The following is a 21,620-nucleotide window of genomic DNA, read 5'->3' on the forward strand; positions in this document are numbered from 1 at the left end:
GTCCATGAATAAGAATGACCTGAAATGGAAAAATGATGGGAAAAAGGCAAAGATTCAGACATAGTGCTCTAGTTAAAATCGAGAAGAAAGAGATTGATTTTTGTCTAGAAAAATCAGAAGAGTCTAAAAAGAGATTTCCTCAATGAGAACCTAAGAGAGAATACATACCAGGCATGAAACAAAAAGCATCAGAATGGAAGAAGGAAAAAGACTGAGCAATCACTAACAATTCAATTTGGTGAGAACCAGAAACACGCTGGTTGATGTTTAACAATATCCAAAAGAAAAAAAAAATCCCTACAAAAGCTGTAGATATGTTTAATTAACAGAACACTCAAACTCTTGATTTGTAGCATTTGTTGATTTCTGAAGTGTGAAGGATGAGGATGAAAATTTAACCATCAGGTGGCAGGTTTGAGTCAATTCCAGCACTCCCTTGGCTAGAACTTATAGATAAGCGTATAAGAAAAAGAAGTATAACACAAAAATGGAAAAATAGGTTGCAGTTAGACTAAGTAAACAATTATTCCCATTTTTTAGATGAGGAGACTGAGGCCCAGAAAGAATAAGTGCTTTATCCCAAATCACACAGCTTGTAAGTGGCAGAGGCAGAATTCGACCCAGATCTTTCAATTTTCAGTATGAGATTCTTTCCACTACTCTCACTCTCAGTAAATAGTTGTTGGATGAAACATTCTTGATGATAGACTCTTCTCCACTAGGCTAAGGAATACAAAGGCAACTCTTACGTCCAATCAGTATCAAGCCATAAAAATTAAGAACCAATGAGTACTGGACTCACCATTAAATTAAAAGCTCTTGAAGCAGAATGTAAGTTCAACTTCCTTTACTCCTTTCAACAATCAACTATTTAATTTACATAACACTAATTATATTTGTTACATCCTTTTGCAAGTAGTCTCACACAAGTCTGGTGGTTTTTTGCTTTTTTGCCACAACAAAACTCTAAGCCTCTCTAAGGACCAAGTCTTTTATTTGCTTTGTATTCTACAACTAAATATAAAATAGCCAGTTGATAAATGCTTGATGGATAATTAAGACCCAGGAAATGTTTGATATATTGCTCTTTGAACTAGTGACACTAATGAATTAATGGATTTAGTATCTTTATTTCAACAGAAAATTTACTTTGAATTATTTTTTCATCCCTGGAGTTAGGTTTTTGGCAGTCCGTTTAGTTTTCCTCATCCACTTCACACAGGGCTGAGAAGTAGATGGTTGGTTACTATGTAGGAGAGCAGGGGGATACCACATCTGGCAAGTATTCAGTAGACATTTCGCTTGAGAAGAGGGGGCAGGCTCTCCATTTTACACCTGTAGCTAAAGGGAAATTTTCTTTTTTTTTTTTTTGAAGATGATTCTAGTTTGACACAAAGAGATAAAGAAGCAAATGTATCTTGGGTAATTTTTAAAATTCAAAAAAAAAACTAATAGAGATACCTTTAAATATTCAAATCTTGCTTTGTGTAAAGCACTGGGCAATTGTTTCTATTAAGTCGCAGAGTCAATTATATTATGGAAACATCATAACCAGCATCAAAGATATCACTGGTAAAATGGAGATCATAGGGCTGCAGTTGGTATCTATGACCATAGTATTAAATCAGTTCCAGTCTGAGCACTGCTGTTTAGATAGGCAACTAAACAAGTACTGTCAAAATTTTAAACTGTAGCAAGGAAAGCATCCTCTCTGTTTCAGGAAAATAAAAGGCCATCTCAAGTCAAATTCTTTACTCAAGAGGAAACTAATTCCATGCTCTCTATAAGAGTGATTAAATGATGAGGAAACATGTACTGTTCTTGCTCAATCAGGAACCTTTTTGTAACCTTAGTTCATTATGACTCCCTACTATTTTCCCTAATTTGCAGAATAGCAAATTCCGAATAAGGCTAATGATTTAAAATGAAATATCAGGACTAAAAAAGAAGATGAAAATTCTTTTCAATTTATGGACCAAAATTAGTGGCTGAGCAAATAAAAACATCATGAGCCAGTATAATCCATTTTTAATCATCAAAGAATAGAATTAAATGCTCAGCTGGACACAAGTAAAATTCAAGTATAAAAGAAATTTTCATTAAAGTTTATGTTTCCTCATAAGAAATTCCAGGAAAGATGAAAAGACATACAGAGTAAAGAAAGTAGAATCAAGAAAAGGGATACAAGCAATGGTTACAATAATGATCAAGCTGTTATAGAAAGAAAATGATGTAAATGTACCTTCCTCTCATTTCTCTACATTTCAGTAAAGAAGCAGAATTTATTCCAAATATTGCATATACATAGGCTGCATATATCTGTGTATATAACTTTGCTGAATCAATTTTGCCTAACATTTTTATTTTGGGACAAGGAAAGAGTCTTATGGGGCAAGAGAGTGTCTAATGAGAACCATTAGTTTAAAAAAAAGTTATTAGTAAAATTTTAAAAATCTTCTTCCCTACATAAGTGGGTGAAATCACTCCCATCCCCAATTAATCAAAGATGACCCAGTCTTCTAAATTGAATCACTCACCAGTCCAAAGAAAAGAACGTGAGTCCTCCATCAATAGCAAAGGATTATAGGAGCTTTGGATCATTAGATGAAAGCAAATTATGTCATAAAGGAAATATTTTGTGATCAGCTGAAAGAATTATCTTATTCCAATGTATAATACAGAAAGAAAATCACTTCAAAAGCATCCATTTGAGCAGTAAACAAATCAGTTTGTTGTAGAATTCAGCAGTGAAAGACATCTTCCTAAAGCAAACAATTACTTTAAGAGAGAGAGAACGTCAGATGCTTATTCTCTCTCCTTTTCTCACCTCCATTTAATCAGGTGATGATATTGTGAACTTAACCCAAAAACCAGAGACCCCAGCAGCAGCAGTAGTTAACAAAGGGGTCTGCATCAGGAACTGACGCACCAAGGACAAAAACCCAAAGGAGGTATCATAAAGGAGTCCTGCAGATCTACTCCAAGGAGGAACTTCATGAAGTTCCATGCAAGAAGACAAGAACTTTCAATAACCAGCTGTAATTGCCCAAGCTTGAACTTATTCTCCCCAAGAACAATGCATGTACATGAGGAGAATGTGTCCAGAGTTTGGGAAGGATGTTTCTATCACGACCATTTTTGCTATAATTGCTTAGTAATTACTCTTTCTAAAACATAATTAAGTCTAATTGATAATAAATGGGAAGCATATCAATAGGGGCTCTTGGGTACCAGTACCAGAAAACACAGGTCCTCAAGGGTTACCCCTAGAATCCTAGTGGGGAGAAGTAATTTCCTTCTCTCTAGAGACCTGGCCTTGAGCTCAAGTTCAAGTTGAAGAAGTAGCCCCAGAAGGGTTGCTACACCTACAGCAACTCCACTATTACATCTAACTGTATTATAAAGAAAGATGGAAGAGTACCTATGTGGAAAGATAAGAAAAGATATCAGAAAGTCAAATTTTAAGTGTGTAGGATTTGACATTTGGGGACAATTTTTTTGATAAGATTGACCACTAAAATAGAAAATTTACACTGACTCCTCCATAATGCTACCTATAATTTTTTTAGATCTAAAGAAAATACTTTAAAGAAATGTCCTTGCACTTTCCCCTGCAATAAAGCAACCAACAATTTTTCACAGAGACACATTTGTCTCATCAAAAAAATTAAATCGTCAGTGCATTAAGAGTTTGTTAAGAGGTTGCTACCAGGATCCAGCACTAGACAAAACAAACAAAATACTTGAGAAAGGAAGGAAAGAAAAAGGGAGAAAAATAATCAGTTCCCTCATCCGTTCTTCAGACCTATAGAAATACAATTTAAGTGCTACCTCCCTTGTGTGAATGCAGATGAGATAGAGGTCAAGGTTAGTTATATAGTCTCGAATGATTGATGAAACTTGACCTTCAGAACCCTGAATTCTCACAATTCAACTATATGAAAATGCACACAAATATTTACTTTAAAATCTTTGAGACAGAATTCCCACAACATTATCATCATATCATTAGATTTTCTTTGCAGTTCCTAATGTCAATACAGGATAGAAACGATAGCTAAGAGTCTCTCTATAAGATAAATAAATCTCAGAGCTTTGACCGGCACAAAGAATACTAGGTGAAATTTTAGTCGAGTTTTCTAACTTCGACATTGGCAATAACAGCTGTTCCACATTATAGGTCTTGTCTGAATTCAGTTTGTAAAGTGGTTCGAGTTCTCTAGAGACAAACACTACATAAACATAGAGTAGCAGTATAATATTACTGATCCAATATTGGCTTGACCCAAGCTCTCATGACTATTGTGTGGTGGAAAGAGGCTGGAATAAGCAATTTAAAAAGCTGAGTTCTAGGTCAACCTCGAAACTAACCCTGGAAATTGCAAGCGAGATGGATCAGCATGAAGCAGGAGAGAGCAGTGATTCCAAAGGAGGGAGGAAAGACAAGCCTGGAGAATTGTCTTTACCTGGCCTGGCCTTGGCTCCATTCCACTGGTTCACTCAGAAATGAATAGGCAACTAGGATTAATCAGAGCCCCACAGAGGCCAATGAAAAGAGCTAGTCTTATTGAGAAGCAGTCAGAGAAAAGTTGCTGCCAGGGGCAGAATTTTGAATGGAAAAGCTGCAGCAATCAGAGCCAGCCTCCATCCCCAAGTTCCCCAATTGATTTGGGTTGGACCCTTCAGGAGGCTGTGAATGGAAAAGCAGAAGGGAGATGCTTAAAAATATCAAGTATGAGAGGTAATTCCAACCTTGAAGATCCTTGCTGTTCCCACTGAGAGCTTTTGAGTGTAAACATCTGAACTGTCTGCTGCTGCTGCTGTTGTTGTAATTTAGCTGTTACAGTCATTCCGAACTCTTCACGATCACATTTGGGGTTTTCTTGACAAAGCTATGGAATCTCATTTCCTTCTCCAGCTCATTCTTACAGATGAAGAACTAAGGCAAACAGGATTAAGTGACTTGCCCAGATAAGTATCTGAGGTTGGATTTAAACTCATGAAGATGAGTCTTCCCGATTCCAAGTCCAGTGCTCTATCCATTGCAGCACTTAGTTGTGTTTAAGAATTCCTAAATTCAGGATATACTAATAATTTTTGCGCTGCTTAGGTCTGAGAGAAGTTGTGAATAGAGAGGCTACCTAACATTTGAGAACTTAAAATACTTTTTAATATATTTTGATTCAATGGTAATGAATAAAATGTCATCTATAGCCAAAAAGCCTAGATGGGCAATTTTACTATGAATTTCCCTGAAATTCATCACCAAAGGAAGATGATGGAAAAGAAGTCAAGCTATAAAATATTAAACAGATAAATGATAGATTTCCCCACAGATCATAACCCTAATCTAATGAGACAACCACTACCACAAATGGAGATCAGAAATATCTGCTTTCTGAGAATCACAGAAAATTTATAAATTTCCTCCTCTTCCCATCCGAACAAGAGTCCCCTAGTGCTAAGAACACAGCCACTCGAGTGAGACATGCTTTGCCCATAATCTATTGTTGAATAAACAAGGTAAGGTTAGTGATCAACAGCATTCTATAGTGGATTCAATTATTATTATTTTATTTTCCTAAAGTAAACTATTTAATCCATGGGAGTAAGAGATAGAGAAGAAAATCAACTTTCAAGGATGAATATCAAGTAAATGACTTCATTCAGTCCATTAATTGTATTGATTTCTATTTCTTCCATTCTGAAGGCTCTAATAGTACCTAGAACAGTGCTAGGTATATAGTAGGTATCCAATAAATAGCATTTGTTTAAAAACTGAAGTAGATAAACTTGGAAATTTTTTCAGAATCTGGATAAATCTTTTAAAAATAAATGAGGGAAAGAAAAAGCTATTGTTTTAATACAAAGTAGTTGCCTGCATTGCTTTCACCAGATAACAGTTCTATTTTATTTTGCATGTATGTAACTTTCATTTCCTTCACATCCATTGATTCAACATTTATAAACACATTTTCTATGCTCAGGGCACTTTGCTAAGTGCTGTGTCCTTATCGAAGGAGCTTACAACTTTGTAGAGGAGAATACAATACCCGTTACAGAAATCATTAGATTGCAAGTTCCTGGAGGGCAAGGACAGTGTGATTTTCAATCTTTACATCTTTAGCACAGAGTAGAGAATCTTGCAAATAATAGGCATTTAATTTGATGATTTGATGATTAGTGCTCTAGTATCTTCTGGGAATTACAAGCTGGGCTGATTTTTTTATCCTACCAAAAGAGATGTAATTACGGAAGGACCAAGAAGACTTTGTTTGTTTTATTTATACAGTCATTCCACAGCATGGTTCCCAAATCAAAATGATAGTAAGGTTCTTATATACTACAAAAACTAATCCAGTTAGCACACTTTCTAAAATTTAACACATTAATACAATTACACTAAATGTATATGAACATAAACTAGAAATTATACTGTCATTTTAAGTTATAATGCAAATAGTAATTAAGACCTTACATTTGCAAAGCACAATAAACCTATATAATAAGTATAATACATTTTATTACCTTTATTTTACCAATAAGGAAAGTGAGTATCAAAGAGATAAGAGTAATTTCTACAAGATCACACTGTTAAGTGAATGCCAGAGCAGGATCTGAATTCAGGGCTCCTGGCTTCGATTCTACCCAGTGTTCAGGATATAACAATAATTTTTCCACTACTTAGGTCTGAGAGAAGTTGTGAGTAGATAGGCTACACAACATTTGGGGATTAAAAATACTTTTTAATACATTTTGGTTCAATGGTAATGAGTAAAATGTCATATATAGCCAAAAAACCTTTTTCCCCACCAACCCCTGCAAAAAAAAAAAGAAAGAAAAAAAACCACAATTCAAGAGGACATCAATCCTTACAATGAACCAAATAAGATAATATGCTTTTCTGATACTTAGCACTATGCCCATCAAACAAGAATCAAAAACATATTCTTTAAATTCTAGAGAAATACTCCATGTGGAACCATCTATCAAATCCATATCCAGCACACTATCTTAACAGAAATTCTTTATCGTTTCCAGAAAGACCAAAAAACAAATCACAAATATGCACTGGAACTTAGCCCAAATTTAATACAGAAAATCTCTGTATACTTTAAAGCTAAAATTTTGATTTGGAAAATTTTCTTGCTTATATAGTAACTTTTGGAGACTTCTCAAAGAATCATTGAAGATTACAGATAGTTTAATTCTAATTTTCATCCATTTTCTTGCTCATTATACATACTTTTAGCCCTGTGCCATCAAGCTGAGTTCTCCAAATGATAGACGATTAAAAAACAAAATCAAAAGTTTAAAGGAGGGGAGAGGGGGGAGAGAAGAGGGGGAAGGAAAAAAATGGAGATGGGAGAGAGGAGGGGAGGGGCATCTCTGAGGTTTAACTTTCCCAGCTAACATCTGGCATCCCTCTGCTTCTCCACCCTGTGCTTTGGAGGGGATAATATTCTGTGACAGAGCTCCCTGAACTTTTTAGGATGAAGAGAAATAAAACACAGAAACCTACATTCTTCTTCTGGTTCCTGCGGCGGGAAGAAGCAGACCCTCCTGATGTCACTATTGCTGTGGTCACTAAACTGGGAGCATTTGAGAAATTCAGGCCAGGAAAAATTCACCATTCCCAGAACCGGTTCACAGCCTTCTTTTGCAATTTCACAAAAAGACCTACAGGGCAGGAGTCCATGGCTAGAAGAAAAGAAATATTTTTGAAATTCAATATTTTTTCCAAAATACATTTCTGAACACATATCTGAACAAAAATAAATACAAGTTCACACCAGATGCCTTAGCTCATAACTTGCAAAAATGTCCTGTCCTAAGAAAGCATATAATTCACTTATAATGTCCATGTGAAATAACTTTTAAATGACAAGGGAAAAAAATCACAGTAATAAATGAAGATAGTCACAATATTGCTATAAGAAAGCATCGTTAAAATTAAAGAATCTTTGAATTGGAAAGGATCTCGGGAACTGCCTAGTTAAACCTCCCCAAAAAATGACAGAGAAATCACGATCCAGTTTTTGCTTAACACTCACTGTGACAATGAATTACTACCTATCAATCAAATAAGCATTTATTAAGCACTTACTATATGCTGAACGTTGTGCTGAGCACTAGGGACACATGGATACAAATGAAACTGTTCCTTTAATAAAGCAGCTACATTCTATCAGGGGAGGTTACATATATAGAGGAGGAAATACAAGATTAACACAGAACAAAGACACAATAGTTTGTAGTTTAGAGGAAGAAAATTAGTATTGGATAGATTTGGAAAAATTTTTACAAAGGGATGGTGCTTGAGCTGAAGGGAAGTAAGGACTTCATTGAGGCAGAAAGAAGGATGAAATATGTTCCAGGGATAGAGTATGAGCAAGACAGAAGCAAGAAGACTGGAAGGAGTGTGTTCCACAGGAGAAATATATCAAGGACGATTTCAGTAGACCATAAAATTTGGAAAAGGGAAGAGGAAAGAGAATAAGCATTTATTAAATGCCTTCTGTGTACCAAACATTTCACAAATATCCAGTTAACCTTCACAATAATCCTGGAAGGTGGGGAGGAGAAAAACAAGTAAGGAGGCCAGGAAAGTCAATTGGAAACAGATTGTGGAGGGCTTTAAAGATTCAAACAAAAAAGTTTACATTGTGGCCTTGGAAGCAAAGAACCATTATTGGAATTTGAGTAGAAAATTGACGTCTTCAGACCTGTCCTTTAGGACAGTGATTTTCACTTTGGCAACTGTGGGAAAGCAGATAGGAATAGGAAGGGGCTCCAATAAGTGAATCCAATAAAGAGACGTCATATTATAAAAGTCCAAATGAGAGGCGATAATGGTCTGAACTCAATAAAGTGTTAAATAGTGAAAAGGACAAAAGACACTGTGGAAGTAGAAAGGCAAGAATTGGCAACTAACTGGATCTTTAAAGAGAGAAAGTATGAATAATTCAGGGCAACATCAAAGTTGCAAACCTGGGAAATTGGAAATATGGTGTTTCCTTCAGTAAAAATAGGGAAGTTCACAAGAAGGTTATGTTGGTAGATGGATAGGAAGGGGAAAGGAAGGTATGAGTACTATTTTGGGCATGTTGAGTTTGAGATGTTTATGAAAAAGATGAAATTTAAGAGCAAGATTAAAGCTAGGAACATAGAATTAGGCATTATTTGCATACGGAAGATAATTCAACCAGTCCCTAGCTGTTGAGAAGGCCATTAAGTGAGAGGATACAGAAAGGGGAGGGTAGAATATCAAAGGAAGAATTGGCAGTAGGGAGCAGGGAAGCCAGGACTATGTCTCAAATTAGGGGGCAAAAAGATACGAAGGTCAGAACACTAAACAGGAAAACAGGAGAAGAATTGGGAGGGAATCGTGTTATAAAAATCAGAGAAAAGAGAGAATCCAGAAGGGGGTGAGCAGTGTCTAGTGTTTTCAATAAATTGAGAGAGAAGAGGACTGATAAAAGATCAGATTTCAAATTTGAGATCCCTGATAACACTGGAGAAAATAGTTTTGCTTGAATTATAAAGTTGGTTTCCAAAGTGTTAATGGAAGCAATGACAAATAATTTTTCATATGTGTAGGTTTGGTTTTTTGTTGTTGTTGTTGTTGTTGTTGTTGTTTTTTTTTTTTTTTAGGAATTTGGCAGAGAAAATAAGGAGAAATAAGACAATAGCTTTAGGAAATGATAAAGTCTTGTACAGCTTTGTGTTTGTTTTCAGTGTGTGTGTGTGTGTGTGTGTGTGTGTGTGTGTGTATGTGTGTGTACAAAAAGACCCACCAGACAGGGAGTATATGAAAAAGAAATAATGCACAAGGTGCAGATAACTAGGTTAAATCCACATTTTAAGGGGTCTAAATACCAAGCAGAAATATTGATCTCTTTCCTAGAATTGCAGAAGAGCCAATGAGCTTTTCAAGCAGGGTGCATCCTCAGAGATGGGCAGTCTCACATCCAGCCTGGTGATAAAGCACCCTACTGAGCAGAAGTGTTGAGAAGATATTGGGCTCTCTTGGTACAGAGCCTTTACGTACAAATGTATGTAATTCTTTTGGCCACCCTCATGAGCTCCGTTAGGAAAATCATGGATTGTCAAAGGCCGACTTTGAAAATCATATATCCTTTTGGCATGAAAATATTTCTGCAGTCTTCCTAAGGCAATTAAATTTTCAGATGAGGTATAAAGATTTGACCAAATCAGCTACATAATTATCTCCACATGTAAATATTTAGCTTAATTCAGTAATGTAGACATAGCCAGTGGGGCTTGCTATTTCCAGGGATTAGCCAAAGGATAGGGAACATTTCTGTCCCAAGATATTACATATAAACTGATCCAGACTCTAACCACTGAAGGCTCCCTATACAAAATAAATACCTAACTGCTATTCAGCAATTAGACAGATAATTCTGATCGAGTTCTTGGCAGCAGGAAGATTACATCACCCAAATCACCACTCTTTGCTTTTCCCATTCATTTCTGATAAATTGGGAATTAGCTTTTTCTTAACAAGAACGGAGACCCATGTATCAACCAGATTCAAAACTTGAACTTGAACAAGCCAACTGAAATTTTGCTCCATTGCACAGACATCTGTGGGTGGGGAGAGAGGAGCCGCCTTCTATTTTTCCTCTGCTTGGGGGAGCACCTTGATCACAAGCCGCTCAAGCTCAGAGCCAAGGAGTTTCCCAGAGAAATATTGCTCCTCCAAGCCAGACAGAAAGGTGGCAAGACAGAAAGGAAGCCTGGGAATGAGCAGCAGGCAGACACGTGGGTCCTCTGGGCCATTTTTCACCCCCACAGAGAGATCTCTTCTGTGGCTGTACTTCTCCAGGGAACTCATTTTATAAAGGAAGAAAAAGCACTTCAGATGTCTGACACATGTTATGGCCAAGGAGAGGTGTAGCCTAGAAACAAGCAATGACCTGGACACATAGAGTCCTTAAGGACCACTCTAGAGATAAGGAACAGATTAACACAAAGAGGGACTTAAGCTTTTTCAATCACATCCAATCCAAAGACTAGGATAGTAGTAAATCTACCAGAAAGCTTTGGAAGGCACAACAGGCTGGAGAAAGCTCCTTCCAATCATGATCTGCACCTCTAGTCCTCCCCCACACACACACATAAAAAAAAGTCCTATTTCTGCTTTAACCAGATCACCATGGATTTTAAGTGTTTCCATGGCTAGCTCATTCTTGAAAAACCAGGTTGAGTAACCCGTATCCCCCAAGCCTTCCCCAGAGGTTTTTAAATTGTTTAAAGGATGCCAGTTCATTTAAATGAATCTCTAGTTGATGGAATTTCAGATAATAACATAAAATGAAGTAAAAAAGAGTAAGGCTAAAGTGGAAAAAAATATTTTCAAAACACATTATCACTCAATCCTGAATTTGTTCCACTGGGCTAGACCTGATTTTTCAAATCTCCCCTTCTCCTTCTGAATCTACGAGCCCCTGAAATGTTTTGTATATGTGTCCTTATGCAATCAGATATAAGTCAATGACCATCCCTCCCAGTCTTTTTCTTTCTGGAAAAAGTTAGAATTCTGGTACTCCTATAACTCTCATGGATCCTAAACTCATTTTTAAAGAAATTCAATAATCTTGAAAGGAAATTTGCTAAAGGCGCCTGTTTTTCTAAATTTTGAGGTGATCTTCCCTGGGAATATAATATGTGCATTAAAATCCTGTTAAACCTTCCATTCTAAAATTAGGTTTAAAAAAACAGAGAATGTTTCTTGAATGGTTCTCTTAAGACAACTTCCTGGCTTAGAGATTCTAATTGCTAGAACAGTGTATATGAAATAGTGTTAAAGCATTAATAACTAGTACATCTTTCAAACAACAAGGGAGACTCGGGACCACTTGTTCATGTTTTCCACGGAATTGAGTTTTCTATAATGGGCTGGCCTCATTTGCTTTTCAACACTTTGATGACACGAAGGAACAACATTTTGGCATCTAAATACTTCCATGCAAAAAAGCAAGCCTCCCCCTACAAAGAAACCCTGGCAAGCTGTGAGAGCCGCTTGTGATGACTGGAAATGCCTTATTAGGAAGATAAGACCATCACAGCGGCGCGGGGTCAAATAAATTGGAGGCGTGGTGGAAATCCTTAACACAACCTAGCAACAGATAAGCTCCTCACACTGGTCTCGTCTCTGTCACCAATGGCAGGAACCCTTAACAGCTGGAACAAAAGTGTCGCCAACACATCTCATTGAGCACTGAAAATTACTGTAATCTTATCTCTAGTTAATGTACTAAAAATAGCATATTACACACACACACACATACACACATACATACATAAACATGTGTGTATATATACTCATAAATAATGAGTATATATATATACACACACATACACACACAGACATTACAATTTATGGTGACATACTTTGCTCACAATAACACTCTCATAAATGGTACCAGTATTTCCAACCATGAGAAAAACAAGTCTCAGATACAAAATTAATGGGTTACAAAGTAAGGAACTTTGACCTCTCATTCCAAATTTTTGGTGGCACCCTATTTGTGGCCAAAAAGAATAATCAAGTGTCCTGGTTATTACTGTCTAAAATAAATTTTATGTTTGGGACACAATTAAAAGTATATAAGTAAATCATATGTATATAAATTTTCCTTGCTTCAAGTAATAAATATTTCTGCCCTTTATTATTTCCCCAAAATGAAGGACACATATAATTTTATAAATATATGTTTATATGTATATATAGATAGATAGATAGATATAGCATTATATATCATATACACAGTTCTTATAAATTTATAAAAGATGACAATCATCTTTTAAACATCTTACAGAAATTCAGTATTATAAATTCACACTATGAAATTTTGGTAAGAATGAATAACTAGTATAAAAAAGTTCTATTAATAACTTATCTATTTTACAAATTGAAAAAATTTTATATCAGATTAGATTCAGGAAGGGTATGGCATTTTTGTTGTGCTTAGTCATGTCTGATTCTTCCTGACTCTATTTGGAATTTTTTTTTTTTTTTTTGCTGAGGCAATTGGGGTTAAGTGACTTGTCCAGGGTCACACAGCTAGGAAGTATTGTGTCTGAGATCAGATTTGAACTCAGCTCCTCCTGACTTCAGGGCTGCTGCTCTACCCACTGCTCTACCTAGCTGCCCCATTTGGAATTTTCTTGGCAAAGATACTGGAGTGGTGTGCCATTTTCTTCCCCAGCTCACCTTACAGATGATAAGGGTAAAGGGTAAAGGATTTGTCCAGTGTCTGAGGATCTGACTCAGGTTTTTCTGATTCCAGGTCTGGTACTCTACTAAGAATTATGCAATTTAGCTGCCTTAAATTAAAATTAGATTACCTCTAAGATCTCTTCTACTCTCAGATCTTTAGGATACTATAATGTTTGAATCTCAATACCACTACTAAGAAGAAAATGACTCTGGAAAAGGTCCAGAGGATGTCAAAAATAACGAAGACTGGCATTAATATGGACAAAATATTAAGGGAATATTAATCAAGGCAATGAAAGCTATGAGGGAATAGAATCCTAATGAAAATCACAAAGCAACATGGCAGGCGCGAGAGCATCCGGCTTTGAGAGAAAACCGACCTAGAATCCCAACCCTGACATTTAGAACTATGTGATATTGGGCCAGTTACTTAACCTCCTGCACCTCAATTTTCTCGCCTACAAAGGAATCAGAACGATTGCTAAGATCTCTAAGTTTTAAATGCACATCTTTATGATCCAGGGTAAACACTAACATGTCCTTCCATCTGAGAATTGTAGAACTGTTGGGGAGGATTTCTTGAAAGTCAAAGGAGAGGAGGCTTAGGATAAACAAAAGAAAACACACTAATTATACCACCCAATAGTACAAAAACTCATCAGCCCAATAAGTCTATTCTCTACCATAGAGAATAGTAGAAGAGAAAAGAACTGCAAAAAGAGTCTGCATAATTTCAAAGATTCACTGTGTGTCTTCAAGGGAAAGAGAGGAAGTTTGAAAGCTGTCTCAAGACAGCAATTTTTCCTACAGGCAGTAAAACAGTATCCTCTAAGTAAACTTTTGAGGTTGATGGAGAAAAGGAATGAAGGGAACGAACATTTATTAGAAGCCAAGTATTTGCCAGGTGCTTTACAAATATTATCAGATTATATCCTCCTGTGAGGTGGTTCCTGTTATTTTCCCCATTTTATAGGTGAGGAACCTGAGGCAGAGTCTAAATCACTCGCCTAGAATCACACAGCTAATAAATATCTGAGGTCTGATTTGACTCAGGCCTTCCTGACTCCAGACAAAGGGCTCCAACCATAGTAATGGCAGAGCCGTCACCACGCTCCTCCACAGAGCATCTCCTGGTACCATTATAAGCAACAGTAAAGGGATCTGGGTGAATGACCCGGTCTGGCATTTCTTCAGCTCTCATATATTTTCCTACATGCTGAATTCTACTGATTAGAGCACAGGAAGTCCATGGGCCCAGATCTCACCCAAGAACAGTCTATTCCTAATTCATATGTCATAGATCACAGGGGAGTCATATGGCTCAGTACAAATGGATTAAAGCAAATGGGGGGAAATCAGCCTTAATAAAGGGGGCAGGAGGAGAAAATTGAAACATGGTCAAGAAAAGTCATTAGTGAGTAATCTAGTGATGAGCAAGGAGCATGATCTTTCTGCACAGATGATGTGATGATGCTCTTTGAAGACTTCCCAATGTACTGTAGCCTTAGGTGCGATAAGAGAACAAGGCAGAGATTTTCTGGATGTGTTATTTGTTTTGCCTAGGGATATTTTACTGTGATTGTTGAGGATTTCCTAGTATGGAGGTGGTACAGTGAGAGAGTGCCGGAGCTGGAGTCAGGAAAGCTCAGCTCCCCGAGTTCAAATCTGATCTCAGACACTCACCAACTGTGTGATACTGGACAAGTAACTTAGCCCTACCTGCCTCAGTTTCCTCATCTATAAAATGAGCTGAACAAGGAATTGGCAAGCCAGTATCCTTGCCAAGAAAATCCCAAATGGGGTCACAATAGTTGGAAACAGCTAAACAAGAGAATGGTTACAGCCTAAGAATTCCTATTCGTAATGCTCTCTCCTACAATGAGTTCTTTTCTCCTCTCCACCCAGATTAGCATTCTCCCGGTACTGAAAAGGAAAATCATGGCATCATGTTTAATAATAATTAATAATTTAATATAAAATAAAATAAATAGCTTTCCAAGAGAACCATATTTTCCTCATTTTGTGGATAATTGGTAGAGAATAATCAAGTAACTTGCCTGAAGTTCCACTGTGATTTCATAGTTGGGACTAGAAGCTAGACTAGCAGCTCCCAGTTCACCAGAAGCTTCTTGCATTTCCAATACTCAGTTAAATCGATTACTTAGTTCAATTGCTTACTAGGGGTCCTCAAACTACGGCCCGTGGGCCAGATGCAGCAGCTGAGGACATTTATCCCCCTCACCCAGGGCTATGAAGTTTCTTTATTTAAAGGCCCACAAAACAAAACTTTTGTTTTTACTATAGTCCGGCCCTCCAACAGTCTGAGGGACAGTGAACTGGCCCCCTATTTAAAAAGTTTGAAGACCCCTGGGTCACTCGACCATCTTATATCTGTAAATTCCCTTTCCTTTGGACTTCAGGAAGCTTTATTTAGCCTATCATTCTCTTTAGGAGATTGCTACCATGTGTGCATAATCACTGCACTATTTTTAAAATCTAAATGCAAAAAAAAAAAAAAAATCACCAGAGGATTGGGTCATTTACAAATATACCATTTTATCTTCACTACAATGCTGAAAGGTAGGTGTGATTTCTCATTACATAGATCAGGAAACTAAGGCACGACTTGCCCAGAGTCGTACAGCAAGTAAGCATCTGAATACAGACCTGATTCTAGGTCCATAGATGATTCCATCCACTAAACTTACTACTTGTGTGATCTCTGGGAAGGCACTTGACCTCATTTAACTCTTCTTGGACTCAGTTTCTTAAACTGTAATATGAGGAGGCCAGTCTAGATAGCCCCTGAAGTCCCTTCCCAGCTGCAAATCTGAGAGCCTATGATTTACAATCCTAGTATCAGTAGCTCTTACTAACCTGAGAATATCAGGGCTGTCACCACAGAACCAAAGCAAGTTCGGACATAGCAAAGGGGTAGAATTCAAGTGATTTAGGACATCTTAGAATAATAATAAACCACTTCTATTCCAATGGGAGTGGTAGTCTTTTTATGCAATTTTCCATAGACTCCTTCTAACCCAAATGATTCTGTTTCCCATCAATAATTAAAATACTGTCCAGCACTGATGGTTTGGGAAATTAATAAATTACCAAAGACACATGGAAAGCTTTATTCCTTTTTCACGGATGTTTTGATTCTTTAAACCTCATGAAATAATCCCCTAACAAATGGCTTTTCAGATTAAATAAATTATGGCAATGAATTGCTATTATTTTAATTGTATTCATGCCTACAGTTATGCATCAACAAATAATAGAGGACAATTTATTACTGAGGACAAAAGAAATAAATTATGTGACTGACAGAAAATCTACAGTTAGTACATTTTCAGCAATATAATAAACCATTTCCAAAACATATTTGATCCATCCTTTGCAGAAAATTTTAGAGTAAATCTTTCATTATATAAATATCAGCAAAAATTAAAATGGCTTATGCACACTAGTTCTTATTTAGAAACTAGTTCTCAATTTGTAATAATAAACATAATTTCTTAAATCATCAATCATCCATTTTATATATAGTGGTAAAAGGGAGGGGAGAGAAACAGTTATTAAACACTGGTGGTGTGTAATATGGGGCTGAAGGGAAAGGAGAGAAAGACCATTATTAGGCAGTATCTGAATAAGTAGCCAGATGACTCATATTTCCTAGTTGTAGAATAAAAGAAGTAAATAAGAACAAATCTATGTTCAGAATATATTGCTAGCAAATAGCCTTAAAGATAGTAATAAAAATCACGGTTCTAAGTAAACACTGATCTGGAAAAACATTCTCTATTATTAATGAGAGTAGGCCCTTCCCAAACTGAAAGATATCTCCTAATCTAATCATCTGGTATAATATATAGTTTCTGAGAAGCAACAAGGTAGATCTTTGAGCGAAGAGGACCTGACATACTATGTCTGTGTGATTTTCGGTAAATCACTCAATCTCTCAATCCTAGGTAATTTTCTAAAGACTGTGAGTTGCAGATCAACAGTAATAGTTTTTTATTGTTTTTAGTTATTGTTGTTTTGTTCCAGGCAAACGAACAACTACAATTTTTTTTTAAAAAGTGTTTTTTCTTGTCTTTGCATAAGCACTATAAGTAATTGAAAATATCAGAAGCAGAGATAAGGGGAAAAGGGAAGAAAGGCAGCAAAGGTATAAACAAGAGTCATCCTTTTAAAAAAAACTTAAAAACCCAATAATATTTTCCTTTTAACGTGTGATAATTTCAGGAATATATTTTAATTTTTCAGCATCTGTCCTTGGAACATCTTGTTAAAGTCATATTTTAAAATATAGCAAGTTTAAAAACCAAATGCTTGAAAGAAAAAAAAAAAAAACAAGTTCTTAGTAAACATTAGCAGCAGGATTCAAGTAAAATATGGAAGAACAGAGTATTATTGAAAACTGTGATTACCTGTAAGATAAGAGGAAAGAGAGGTCTCATCTCTCTGATAAAACTCCTTTTTATATACAATTCAATGGAAAAGAGGTGCTTTGAATAATTTTGCTGCCTGTAATTTTCCTTTAGTCATATCTTTGTGATCTGGTCTTACCCAGATCTCTTTAGAACAGAAAGTCGAGATACACGAGAAACACTAGAAATCGTTGTCGATAAATGTCTACTGTCTCTTTGATAATGGGCACCAGGGGCCAAGAGCACTGAGGTCAAGAATTTCTGCAACTTGTCAAAGAAATAATAGATAGTCCCTGCTAGGAAGGAAGACTTAAATGTGTTTGTGTGTGGCGTATGCTCCAATAAGATTGTCTCTGGTTACAGTGTGGGGTTCAGACAATCCCATCAATCCAACAACCACATGATTAAAGGATACCAGGAGGTCCTGACTGGGAAAGAAAGTCAGTTGGACCCCCTAAAAATCAATGTTTCTAGAACCATTTATTCTAAGGACATTTACTAGAGCAAATAACCATCAAAAGTTTTTATTTGTATTTGCTGTTGTTTAGTCACATCCAATTCTATGATCCTATTCAAACCCCATTTGTGGTTTTCTTGGCAAAGATACTGGAGTTATTTGCCATTTCCTTCTCTAACTCATTTTGCAGATTAGAAAATGAAGCTGAACAGCATGAAGTGCCTTTCCCAAGGTCACGGAGCTAGTAGGAAGTGTCCGAGTTTGGATTTGGACTCACAAAGATGAGTCCTTCCTGTCTCCAGGCCCAGCACTCCATGCACTTCACCACTGAAGGAAATATAAAAAAATCAGCTCTTTAAGTATGTAACAAAGCTACCGAAGATCTGAAAGAAAGCAGTGTTCTGGATATAATATCATTTTTAATTCTATCATTATCTACTTTGGACTTAATTCTGGAGTTCATAAAATATATATGTAATCTCTGAAATATAAGAGTTCCTTCTTGTCTAGTAAGAGATGCAATACAATAAAAATCCTAGATTCTTACATTAAAGAAACTACCACTGATGATTCTCAGTATCCAAAAAAAAAGCTGGATTTGAAATTTAGTTTCTCTCAACATATTTAACCTTCATAACTTTTTATTAAGATTATTCTAATTCTTCAGCACATGTTCACAATTTAACATTCAAATAAACATATATAAAGCATGTACTACATGCACTGCTTACTAGCAAAGGGTGGGATTAGAAAGGAGTATACAGATAATTAAGAAACTTCTCTGCTTTTAAAGAAGCTACTTAGTTTAAAAAAAAAGAGGGAAGGAGGAAAAGAGAGAGGGAGAGAGAGGAAGAAAGCAAAGGAGGGAGAAAGAGAGGGAAACACAGACAGAAAGAGAGAGAGAGAGAGAGGAAAGTGAGATGGGGGAGGATCAGAGAGAAAGAGAGAGAGGGAGGGAGGGAGGGAGAAAGAGTAAAGTTGGTCAAATGCCAACTGGTGGGCAGGGGCCTGAAATTTTGCTGAATAGGATTAAATATTTCCCTATATGATTGGCAACAAGTATTTGGAAGCCTCTTAGCAGCTAGATTAAAAAAAAAAATTTCCTACTAACAATTGTAGGAATTGTAGCAATTCCTCAGCTAAACTGGATTAGGGAAAGTTGCCCTGAAGTTACCCTGAAATGAATAATTAAATTTAACTAGGGTACTACAGTGGGTAGCTAGATGGTCGAGTTAGTAGAGCACTGGACAAGAGTCAGGAGGAGTTCAAAACTGGCCTCAGACACTAGCATGATCCTGGATAAGTCACTTAACCCTATTTACTTCCATTCTTCAGTTGTAAAATGGACTGGAGAAGAAAAAGGCAAAGCACTCCAATATCTTTGCCAAGAAAACCCCAAATGGAGTCATCAAAAATAGAACAGGACTGAAATCACTCAACAACAAGATACTACAGCTGGTTTAAGAATAAAGAGTGAGATAATAATGATAATCAGAACAACGTATTTATAGAGAGCTTTTTTCCAAGTTTTTTTCTATTTATTACTTACAGATTCATGTAATCTCAGATTTGTAAAGGCCCTGAGAAAACTGCTAATCTTAGATTATCTTCCCATTATAGACCATACCTAGTCAGCCATCCTGTGCAATAATCCCAGCAAGTAGCTATCCAGTCTTTTCCTTGAAGACCTAGAGAGTGTGGAGAATCATCACCTCCCAAGGCAATCTGTTCTACATCTGGATTGCTCTGTTAAATTTTTCCATATCCTGAGCCTAAATATGTGACTCTGAACCTTCTACACCACTCCTAGTATTGCCTTCTAGCAGTCTACTCACTCGCTCATGACAGCCTTTCAAATACTTGACAATGGCCATCATGTTCCTCAGTCTTTTCTACTAGAGACTAAACACCTCCAATTCTTTCAATTTTATCTCTGAATTTAATCTCCAATGGTAGCCTTCCATTGGACACTTTATTACATCAATGTCCTTTCTAAAATATACAATCCAGAACTAACTACCATATTGCTGATTTGGACTGACAAAAGGGGTAGAGAACACCATTCCCCTCCCTAGATCTATATACTATGCTTCTCAATGTAGCTTATCAAGTATCAAAGTAAATTTTGGAGATTCTATATCAACCATTAATTTATTTTGAACTCACAAAACTCAAAAGCCTCTGCACCTTTCTTCAAATAAACTTATAACTAACCACTCTTCTGGCATAGCAAAATTGATTTCTGAACCTGAAACTAGGTTTTTGCACCAATCTCCATTAAATTTCCCCTTATACTATTCAACCCATTATTATTCTAACCTTCTAAGACTTGCTTGGATTCTCTTTTTCAATGTATTATTTATTTCTCCCAGCTTTCCCTCATTTTCATGGCTCTAGACCTTCATCCAAGGCATTAATAAAAAAACAAATATTAAACAAGAGAAGATAAAAACAGACATAGTTCTATCTAAAAACTTGAAAATGATATGTCATGTTTGTTTTTACATTCTTGGCACCTGGCATAGTCCTGGTACTTAATATATTATTCAAAAGTTGAATTAAATAAAGTAAGACACGTGTTCCCCAGTATGTTATCCTTTGATGTTAAATTCAGTAGGGATTCAGTAGTAAAATCAGCATTCGGACCAGTCTTTACTTTATTAAAATAATTTCAACTAATTTACTTCTCAAAAAGGGGATAAAACTCATACATGACTACACAATGCTTTGCAAGGCTTTGAAATATATAGTCTGATATATAGTTGTTATAAAAATCAATACAAAGTTAATCAATACTTATTAAGGTCTGAATCACTTTCAAAATTGTCTATCCTTTTCACTACACTATTGTGAAAGATAAATTGTCAGCACTCCTTCCAATCCTACATTTTTAACTCATAGAAACCAACTACTATATCTTTCTTTCCCTCAAAAGCTTCTACTATAGCTAACTTTTTTGTCAAGACTAGTTCCTAAAAGCTATGGGCTATCTAAAAATTAGCATACATTTTGAGATTATTTATTTTAAAAAATCATTCCTAGAGGCAATGACAACAAAAATTTTGCCAAGTAAATAAATGACTTAAGGATTCCTAGTTGAGACCTATCATAAAAACTAAGTCAATATAAATACTATAGAATTTCATCTGCATTTGAAAATTAGATACATACACAAGAACAGTTCTATAAGCAATTTTGGCATTTTAAAATACAGAAAATATTTTAGTTTATACTTTTATATTTGACACACTTAGAAATAGATAGGCTTGATTATTACAGATATTATACATAACTAGATGACACTGTCTCCACTGATGAAAATGAAAGAAAAAATTCTATTTTAGAAAATACTGTTATTCAGAAGAATCTTATAATTGTTAAAAATTTTACACATCAATGAAATTATACTGATTATTTTTTCTTGCAAAAAATTACAAAAGTCTTCATGAATTCTGGTTTTAAAAGGACTGTAATTAGTGATGAC

General features: G+C 36.0%; 1 protein-coding gene across 1 annotated transcript in view; it reads right to left on the reverse strand.

The window, feature by feature from the left end:
• Positions 1 to 21,620, reverse strand: part of CORIN (corin, serine peptidase) — a 197,020-nt gene that overhangs the window by 96,861 nt on the left and 78,539 nt on the right. The window contains exon 5 of the mRNA XM_051965220.1: positions 7,523 to 7,701. Within this exon, the coding sequence (XP_051821180.1) occupies positions 7,523 to 7,701 (179 nt within the window). The remainder of the gene's footprint in view (positions 1 to 7,522; positions 7,702 to 21,620) is intronic.

This window comes from Antechinus flavipes, chromosome 6 (genome assembly GCF_016432865.1).
Source record: "Antechinus flavipes isolate AdamAnt ecotype Samford, QLD, Australia chromosome 6, AdamAnt_v2, whole genome shotgun sequence".
NCBI lineage: Eukaryota > Metazoa > Chordata > Mammalia > Dasyuromorphia > Dasyuridae > Antechinus > Antechinus flavipes.